Raw genomic sequence first — 10,479 nt, forward strand, 5'->3', positions numbered from 1 at the left:
AATCAGATAAATATATGTGGCTGGGAAAATTTAGGTGATCAGTTAACATAGATGATTACCAAATTAACTCAAAGGTTGGTAGTTTCTTTTTATATTCAACCTTATTTGTTCTTCATTACCACATTTCACTCACACCGGGATCTTCTTCCCAAACCGGGAAAAGAAACACCTATACAGTGCTCAATTGGAGGGGGAAAAAAATCACAAGTGCTTTCATTTCTATTTTATTTTCGTATGAAATAACAAAATGCTCCCACAGCCATGGGAATGAGCTCAGTTAGCAAGAAACAAAATAATTAAAATAATTCATATCATGGATCATGAAGGATATCTTTGAGAGCAGGAAACCAACAGCAAAACAGGGAACAAATCCAATAGTGAACAGAGCAGATTCAAGAGGTATTTACAACCCAGTTCAGTCCCAAGCAAGAAGAGGATCAACAACAACACCCCCACCCACCCACCTAACACCCCCAAAAATAGCATTAGAAGGACTCAACTGTAGAGAAGGTTGCCATGGGCATTGCTAGGGCCAAAGGTTGCTCAAGTTGGAAGGGGCAATCGGTTCGTTCTGCTGAGAAGGGAGAAAAAACAGGCCAATACCAACCAGAAGGGAAGGGGAGAATCAGACAACAGGATGGCATGGAGTGTGCCCAGCCATCAGTACGGCTATCTGAGTGGGAAGTGGGTGGGGCAAAGCGACGCCTGGCTCATTTACAGAACAGGTGGGAAAATAAAAGGATGCGATCTCATTCCAGGGATGCAGAGAGCAGCAGAAGTGAGGAGAGGAGGAGGAGGAGGAACCGTTTCGGCAAACACCAGAGCCTGCGAAGGGGGAGCCAAAGAGCAGGAGCTCCCAGTCTACCACAAGAGACCAGCTGCCCCTCTTCACTCCCCCCAGCCTGACTCAAACGCCCCCAATCTGGACATTTTCCACCTGGATATTCTCAAAGTGAACACCTCCATCCGTTGGGTAGATCTCAATGGTCTCCACTACGGGGATGGTTTCCATAATGGCCACCGTGTTGCCATAGACGGGTTCGCTCGAGACCACCGAGGCTGAGGATGTTGCTGATGCAGCTGCGGCGGCTGCGGCGGCAGCCATGGCCTCGGCCATGACTTCCTGCTCGTGCAGCAGCCGCTGCTGCTGGTGCATTTTACGATGCTTCCAGAGGTTGGAGAAGGAGCGGTAGGCCTTCCCGCAAGCATCGCAGTGGTAGGGGCGTTCCCCCGTGTGGATGCGCTTGTGCTCAGCCAACCGCACCGCGATCGTAAAGGCCTTCCCACACTCTTCACATTTAAAGGGCTTCTCCCCGGTGTGCAAGCGCCGATGATCCTTGAGATGGGTGGACTGCCGGAAGGCCTTCCCGCAATCTGGGCAAGGGTAGGGACGCTCCCCGGTATGGATGCGGCGGTGGACCTGCAGGGACGTCTCTGTGCTGAACAATTTCTTGCAGTCACTGCACTCAAAGGCCTTTGGGCAGGCAGGGCGGCGGGGACGGGGCGGAGGTGGTTCCAGCACCGGCAATTCCTCCTCGACCCCCCCTTCAGGGATCTGGATGTCCCCGTGCAGCCGTTCGTGGGCCCTCAGCTGCACCGTTGAGCCAACCTTCTTGCCGCACACGGAACACTCGAAGTGGCGACTCATCTTGCCACACTTGTGTTCCTTCAGCTGCTCGGCTGTGACAAAGGCGGCCCCGCAGCCGGAGGTGCAGCGATGCGGCTGCTGGCCAGTGTGACTCAACTGGTGAACCTCCAGCAGACGGCGAAGCAAGAAAGAACGGCCGCAGGTCTGGCACTTGTAGGGATACTCCCCGGTGTGGTGATAGCGGTGCATAAGCAGGCGGTAAGGCCGGTGGAATACACTGCCGCATTCCTGGCATTTGTAAGGATAGTGGCGACTATGCACCAGGAGGTGCTGCTGCAGCGTGGACGACTGTGTGAAGCACTTTTGGCAGATGTCACAGCGGTAGGGACGCTCGCCCGTGTGCGTCAAGCGGTGGCGCTGCAAATTGGCCGGGGAATTGAAGCTTTTGCCGCACTCCTTGCAGTGGTACGGCCTTTCCCCTGTGTGCGTCAAGAGGTGGTTGCGCATGTGGGACTTCTTCTTGAACATCTTGCCGCACGTCAAGCATTTGTGGCGGCGCTCCATCTTGTGGGCAAAGCGCTGATGGCGCGACAGCTGGGTCTGCTTGGGAAAGGCCTTGCTACATATCTGGCACTGAAACTCCACCGGTTTTTTCTCCTGGGCGCCGCCCTCCACAGAGGCGACGCTGCTGCCCACAGAACAAATGAGGGCCAGAGGGACAATTTCTTGCTTTTCTTCCGGTTGCTCTGAGGCTTCCGGGGGCTCTTCCTCGAGGGGCTGGTCCTCAGGGGGAGAGGAAGGCAATTCGTAGATCTGTGCTGAATTGGCGCTGTGGGAGCGCCGATGATAGAGAAACTTGGTCATGTTGATAAAACTCTTGCCACAGGTGCAGCGGTACATGGGGTTTGACGAATGGGTGCGCCGATGGGACAGCAGCACCGCCTCAGTGCCAAAGCCCAAGCCGCATTCCACACAGAGGAAGCGGGACTCGCCACTGTGCTCCTCCCGATGTTTCTCGAGAGCAGCTGGAGATGGCAGCACCTTACTACAAAGTGGGCATTTGAAGGCACCCTGCCGGTGACTCCTCATGTGCAGCTGCAGCTTATGGGATGATGGGAAGAGCTGGTCACACTCGGTGCACAAATACTCCTTCACGGCCTGCTTCGCTTTACGGGGTGGCTGCTCCCCGGGGTTGTTTTTTAGTTCGTAACTGTGATCTGTGGCTGTGACGCTAGTCTGGATTTGTGCCGGCACAGCCCCGTTTTGTATGCCCATTAAATTTGGCGGCAATAACTCTTTTGGCTCTGCAGGGCAAGAAGCAGGCAACTCCCTAATCTGTGCCCCTGGGGTTGGCTGGATCACTTGATGTGAGGCCTGATGCTCTAGGAAGTCTGTGGTTGACTGGAACAGCTGGAAACATTCGCCACACTCGTAGAGCAATAACTGCACAGTTCCACAGGAATCCCCTCCTTCCTCTGGCTTACGGTAGGAATGTTCCAGGTTTACAAGGGCCTGGCGCTGAAGAGGAGGAGGTGGTGGTGGTGGTGGTGGAGGAGGAGGAGGAGCAGCTACTGGTTCTGGTGGTTTGCGGTGGGTCTGACGATGGGCAAGCCACACATCCTGACTGGTAAACATGGCTTTGCATTCTATACACTCGTAGTGTATTTGACTGGAACTCAGAGGCTTGACCAATGGTTCTGGTTCATGAGTAACCATCTTCAAGTGCATCTCCTGATGTTCAAGCAACTGACTTGGAGACATGAGAATCTGTCCACACTCCAAACACTGGTACTGGCTTTCCTGCACAGTCACTGCTTGATAGAGACCAGTCTCGCCACCTGCCATCAACCCGGCTTCTGCCAACCCGACTACTTCATACTGCTGCTCCTGGGAGCACATGTGGCTCTGCTGGTGCACCAAAGCATCCTCTAAGGAACTAAACTGCTGGCTGCACTCTGAGCAGACATAACGGTGCTCTACATACAACAGAGTTTCTTCCGCTGATTCGGCCATCACGAAAGATGGCTCCCAGTGTACTGGGAAGAGAAAGAGAGAGGAGAAAAAATTAGGGAGCTGATTGGTTGAGACTGTGCTTGGAACATCTGTTTGATTGATGAGAATGAACACTTATTTTAAAAGCGCCCTCAGACCTTTTAAAAGGTCCATCAACTCCATGGGTGGCAGGAAGCTACTCAGAAGCGTTCTTTTCAGACAGAATTGCAAAGTGCTGTGATAAAGGAATCTATCCTTTTTAAACAAAACAATAAAGCTTTCTGTTCAATTAATAACCATTTTTTTGGAACGGGTAACATCTCTCTCCTAATTATAACTATTATGAAACAGTCAGTCAAAAACTCCTTGGGCAAATTCTGCAGCAAGAAATTTGGGCTGTAAAGCAAAAATTGCAAGCAGCACCATCCAATGTAGACTTCCCACTGGAGATTACTGTCAAATAAGGGTGTACAGAATTCTAGTCTTCATCAATCAACTACAGGCTGCATGTTGGTTAAAGAAGAAAATGTTAATTATCACCTGGTTTATTTGAAAGCGTTGATTGGTTTATTTGATTAGGTTTGAAGGCTTACTTCTATTTATTATTGCTTCAGATTGTGAAAAATTAAATATTAAAGATGTCACTTCTTTGTAACAACAAGGACTTTCAGAAAACATGCAATTAAGAAAAGAGAACATTGATTCCTGTTCAGATAATTTGTCTGCTTTGTTCCATATTATCTACTGAGACCGACACTGTCTCTCTCACTCTCATTACACATATTGTTCTTTACTTTGGGATTCTCCCACAATATTTATTTGATTTCTACAGCCACCCATCTCACTAAGTAACTTGTGTACCTCATGAAGCATAAAGCAAATAAAACATTACAAAATAAATATTCATGGCACCAAGTAAAAAACCAATTTGAATGCCAATCCGATTTCAGGATGGTACTAAATTATTCAGGATGATAAAAACTCATGGAGGCATAGCACAAAGCTGCAAAAAGAAATTTCTAAATTGGCAAATGAATTTAAATAGCTCCATTTAAATGGACAAGGTTCTCCCCTCCCCTCTTCTGCCTTTATTTTCTCTAGCCTCAGAAAATCATAACCTGAAGAGAAAGTTATTAAATGATCTCAGGCAAATGGGAGTCCCCATTTGACAGCTGCTAACAAGGAGGTCCCTACCACTGCTCTGGAGTAGACTAACTTTTCTAAACCTTTCTTACAACACAGAAATTATCTCTAATTTCAGAATCTAATGTCAACCCCTCAGTCTTTCTCCTATTCTTATTTTTTTGGACATTGCATCCTTTAAAATATTTGTTCACCACTCCCTCATCTCCCTTTACTGTATGTAATATTTTCTTCCAACTAAACCAACCCAATTCCTTTTTAACGTTGGTTTCCAGATCCTTATCAACTTAATAGCAATTCTCTGGCAGCCCACTTCAACTTCTCTATGCCCTTGTAAAGAACAATTCCCAGGCACCCTGCCCAATGCTCCAATGTGGTTTAACCAATACAGTTGATCAAGTTTTCTCTCACATACCTTCCTGGCCTAAATCCAAGGACCTTTAGGCCTCAGAAACTCATCCGGTCTGGCCTCTGTCAGCCACATGCACGGCGTTTCGGAGCAGAAGATCCTTTTCTGAAAGCTTGGAGTTAAAAAGGCTACAAAGAAGACAGCAGAGAAGGTTGCAGGTAATTTCATCCACCTCAGGTCCCAGGTTCCGATCCACCCGCCCTTGAGAAGGAAGGGGCCCCACTCCTCCTTCAAGCCTTTAAATCTTAAACTGCAGGGTGAGGCAAAAGTCCTACCTCAGGGGTCCCCTTCACCCCCACTTTCCCTGACGAACCTCCTGGCTTCCTCTGCAACCAAGAACACCCACTCCACCACCCCCCAGATCCCATACAATGGAGGTCCCCTCATTTATGGCAGAGAAAATTCAAGGGATGCTCAGATGCAGCACCCTCCACCCCACCATCGCGCCCCTGTCCTGGGGCCTGTACCCCCCCCCAATACACCCCCTCTTTTTCACCCCACCCCCACGGAGGTCAGCCCCTCCCATGCGCCAGGAGGGCCTCCCCTCCCACAGCATTGCAAGTTGGGAGGGGGGCGCACCTACCCCAATCCCCAATTCTCTCTCACATCCTCTCACGTTGCGCGCTCCGGGCTCCCCTCCCCCACCCCGGCGGGAGGGGGGGCGGCCCATCTGCTCCGCCGCGCGCCCCCCCCCATATAAGGGAGGGGAGGGCTCCAGCCTCCCTCTTGTCTCCCTCCCCCCTTTAGCTCCCCCCTGCACTAGGGGCGCTCTCCCCCAGTCCCCCTCCCCTCACCTTTTTTTCCTCCCTTCTGTCCCCCACAGCCCAACCTTCTCTCTCACCCTCCTGGTCGAGCAAACCGTCTCTCTATTGGGTGATAGGGCGCAGCCAATCCGGAGGCGGGTTACTCAACCGCCGGCCAATCGGCGGCCCCCTTGGTGCGCGGCGCGCGAGCCCTTGCCCGAAGCCGTCGGGGTTCGCATAGGGCGACGTCACAATGACGTCGCGACGAGGCGCGAGCCGGGCGGCTCCCTTTCCCCTTGAGAAAGAGGGCGGGGGGAAAAGGAAAAGAGAGGGAACCGGCCGGCTGGGCTGTACCAACGTGAGCAGGCGGGGAGGGGGGGGCGTATAAAAGGAGAACGAGAGTGGCAGTTGGACCGAACCAAAGTGCTGGGAAAGTGTGAGGAGGCTAATGGCTCCCTCAGCGATGGGAGTAACGATTGGGAGATTATCTATCTATCTATCTATCTATCTATCTATCTATCTATCTATCTATCTATCTATCTATCTATCTATCTATCTATCTATATATATATATATATATATATATATATATATACACATACATACATACATACATACATACATTTAGAAAATTAATCTCGTCTCAGAAATTCTCCTCAGACCTCTTGACGCCTTCATGCTTCAAACTAATGTTTTATTATGATTTATGAATTTGTTTATTCGTCTCAGAAGCATCACAATTAACATAGGGCATACTATATATGACATAAAATATAAAATACAAGAATAAAATAGGTACAAGTTAAAGAGATCTTGAATAATGAACGGATGAATCGCTACATCTGTACTGTGCTGCCTTGGAAAATTCTGGAAGTTGAAGTCTGCACGTCTTCAGGTTGCCAAGATTGAGAAACACTGTCTTGAAAGAAAGAAGATAAATTCCATAAAGAAGACCTTTGGGCAGGATATTTCCCCTCTTCTGTTCTCCAGCTGCAGATCTGAACTTGGGGGGGGGGAAAGGAAGGCAGATCGATTCAAGAGGGTCCTTGGGAAGATGTGCGCCTCTGAATTTGGAGGAACAGGGAGAAGGAAAGGAAGAGAGATTCCTCTACAATATTTTTTTCTCCCAGCTTGGTTGCCCGCCCAATCACCCATCTGAGGTCTTCTTGATAGGCATCATGAGAAAGATGTTGAAGCAACCAAAAGAGGAAAGAAAAATGATCGGTGAAAGAGAAGACGAAGGGAGAAAAAAAGCTCGCTCTCAAAAAAGAAGAGACGTCGTGGCTCAGCGGCTAAGATGCTGAGCTTGTCGATCAGAAAGGTCGGCAATTCAGTGGTTCGAATCCCTAGCGCCACATAACGGAGTGAGCTCCCGTTACTTGTCCCAGCTTTTGCCAACCTAGCAGTTCGAAAGCATGTAATAATGCAAGTAGGAAAATAGGAACCACCTTTGGTGGGAAGGTAACAGCGTTCGGTGCGCCTTTGGCGTTTAGTCATGCCGACCACATGACCACGGAGACATCTTTGGCAACGCTGACTCTTTGGCTTTGAAACGGAGATGAGCATCGCCCTAGAGTCGGGAACAACTAGTGCATATGTGCGAGGGGAACTTTTACCTTTACCAAAAAAGAAGAAGATGGAAGGAAAGTGAGCAAAGGGACTGTTTAGAGAAGGAAAGATTAGGAAGAACTGCCTTGGGGAAGAAACGCCATGAGGTTGTCCTACTAATTGCAGACCTTCTAAGGCAGAGAAAGAGATACTTTGCAGTTGTTTCTTGCCAATCAGCTAGGATATATTAATATATTTCTTACGTTTATTTGCCATCCACCTTGTTTCAAAAAGGCCCTGGGCACCTAGAGACTAGATTCATTCCCCTACCTCTTGATGGTTTGGGGATTTGGGTGAATTGTCATGGCCGCTATTCTGACTTTTTTGATCCCAATCTTGGGGCTACTTCCGATTGAGTTGGCGAGAAAACTTCCACTTATTGAAACTTTGCAGGTTAGCTATTAACATCTTCTTTCTTTTGATCCAATCTGTCTATATTTTTCTTTCTTGACGAGTAGGAATAGTCAATCCTTCATTGTTCGTATTTTTGAACAAAAAATGTTCCCACTTCTTTATAAATATTAAAGATGCAAGCATCTTTTGATTTTGGATCAGGTGACTGCAAATATGTAGTATTAAAATAGTAATGTGGAACAGAAGTTGGATCTACACACACATTGTCATTATCAGTGTGTTAACTCTCACTCACTCCTGGTATAGATGATGCATGCTCCAGCTTGTCCTCCTGGCACTGCGGTCTACCACACCATCACACTACTGTGACTCTGCTGCTAAATACACACATTCCAGTTACAAATCTCCATTAGCAAGCCAGCATGGCACTTCAGAAACCACAGGAAACATCAATTTCAGACACAGCAACCTTATTTCTATGCTCTCATTATATGCTTCACAAGCCGGTGGAATGAAATTTCCTGTGCATTCCTCCATGGTTGTAGATTGTTTTACTGGAAAAAAATCACATACCCTATTTCCCACCTCATTCTCAAGCCAGCCTCTAGAAAAACAGTAACAGCAAGATATGCAACTGCTATGTTACAGCGTACTTAGAATTTGTTGGCTGAACAGATAAGGAGGCTTGTCTACCACGGTCCTTGCCAGCTTCTCTAGCGCCTTGGCCTCCTGATACACAACCCAACCCGTTAATCCTCTGTTGGTGAAAACCGTCTACAAAAAAAGCACATCGGGTGTGGAGGATTTATGAATAACTTGCAAATTACATGCACCGGGTGTGACGGTGTTGACTCCTTTCCCTCCGAAATCCATTTTTCTCTTCAAGTGCTTTTATGGTGAGCGGTGCACTTGATCATCTGTTCCTATTTGCATACTGATTCAAAATGTGTGTCTCCCCGTGTTCTCAATCTCAAACAGATCCTCAATGCATCTATGGTAGGTCTTATTTGGTGGTGGGACAGGAGATGAAATAGAGAGTGATTGCTTGCACTTAATCAGCAGTCCCCAACCTCTGCAGACCGGCAGTGGTGGCAAAAGGGGGAAAAGAGACGATGGTTTTGCACACATGCGTATTGATAGCGTGAATGCAGCTTTGTGCACTCATGTGCTTGCCTACTGCTTGTGCGGCCCGGATCCCAAGGGGCTGTGACCTGGCATCCGATCTGCCGCCAGAGCATAAGAACACAAAATAGTAACAGGTTCTCCATGAGCCACTAGGACTGTTTGCTTGAAATTACCCCCTAACCAGACGGCAGCCAGTAAAGCAATGTCAGAGGTGTGTCCAGCATGAAAGTGTGGCACCTGATCACTGCCCGTCTGGTAGGGTTCAGTAGTTCTTTCTGGTAATTAGAATTTACAGATACTGAGACACTGAGTATTACTTGATTGAAACCGAAGAAAGTGAATTGGCAAAAATGATAGGAAACTGTGTTAGAAATTTTGTTTTTGAAGCCAGGCAGTTGAACCCCAAAGTCCTCGTGGGCAGACACGCTTGGGGGAAACGTCCAACCTGGGTTGCTTTTACAGCCAGCTGCAGGTTGAATTAAAAAGGACTGTATAGCCCCAACCTTTTGGGTACCAGTTTCGTGGAGAGAAGTTTTTCCAGAGGACCGGAGGGGGGCTGATTTTGTGTGCTGCCTGCATCCTATGGATGGGGCTTCGGTTGTTTGCAAAGCCTGGTTTCTGCATGCTGTGGACCAGTGCCAGCCCATGGGCCAAGAGTTGGGGACCTCTCTGACCTACAGGATTTAAAATCGTTATCATGTTAACCTCCTAATGGCGCTCCACAGAGATGAGATCTCTCTTTTTTAATGTTTACTCATCTGCAAGCACAGTTCAGCAAAGGTTCCCTGCAATTAAGTTTCCCCCTTGCAGGTTGTTCCTGTTTCATTGCTCTTCTGCTCAGTTTGTTGAGGGATTAGTGGTGATTTACCACTTAATTAGAGTGCTTCTGCTCTCCACAAAGGGGGAGATGGCAGCTTTAATTACTTGTTTCTCTTATTTTCCCCTCTTTGTTTTATAATGAAAAACTGCCTTTTCACAATAAAGGTGGGGGGGGGAGTTAAAGGAAGCCAGTTATTAATCCCCAACCCTCAGCAGGAAAGAGAAATTGACTAATTGATAAACAATGAATTGCTAATCTCTATCTAAGCAATAAAACAAGAAAAAGGCTAGCTATCTAAGGAAGAAACTTTTAAAATTAAACACAGACTAATCCTTGGTATTTAATTCATATAGTACAAATGCCAATGCTACAATTGGAGCTTACTGTAAAAGATTTAAAAAGAGAAAAGCTTATAAAACACTGCCATGTTAAAGATTTAGCAGTCGCTAACTGGGTTTTTCTTTAAAAGGCCCAAAAGATGGTAGGTCAGGAATAATATGAAAGCCTTTGTTATGCCCTCAAAGGTCAGATGGACCACTGAAACTGCAGCTAGAGTAAGATGTGGGATTGAAAAGATGATTGTTCAGCACAATCTTTCCTACAACGAGAGACAGAAAAAAAATGTCTATGCTGTATATAGAAAGCTCTGCCTTAATTTTGTACAAATCCATTTGTACGCTTGCATAAAGGACATTTT

The 10,479-nt window shown here is 47.6% G+C and overlaps 1 protein-coding gene across 1 annotated transcript; it reads right to left on the minus strand.

Moving 5' to 3' along the window:
• Nucleotides 1-211: 211 nt before the first annotated feature.
• ZNF574 (zinc finger protein 574) lies at nt 212-5,969 on the minus strand. Its single transcript, XM_087728141.1, has 3 exons — nt 5,927-5,969; nt 5,139-5,260; nt 212-3,624 (listed from the first exon to the last, which is right to left on the minus strand). The coding sequence occupies exon 3, from the start codon at nt 3,599-3,601 to the stop codon at nt 908-910; it is 2,694 nt and encodes an 897-aa protein (XP_087584267.1). The 5' UTR covers nt 3,602-3,624; nt 5,139-5,260; nt 5,927-5,969; the 3' UTR covers nt 212-907.
• Nucleotides 5,970-10,479: the final 4,510 nt, after the last annotated feature.

The sequence above is a fragment of the Thamnophis sirtalis genome, unplaced genomic scaffold (assembly GCF_051295495.1).
Source record: "Thamnophis sirtalis isolate CommonGarterSnake01/CBP01778 unplaced genomic scaffold, rThaSir2_p1.2 scaffold_13, whole genome shotgun sequence".
NCBI classification, from domain to species: domain Eukaryota; kingdom Metazoa; phylum Chordata; class Lepidosauria; order Squamata; family Natricidae; genus Thamnophis; species Thamnophis sirtalis.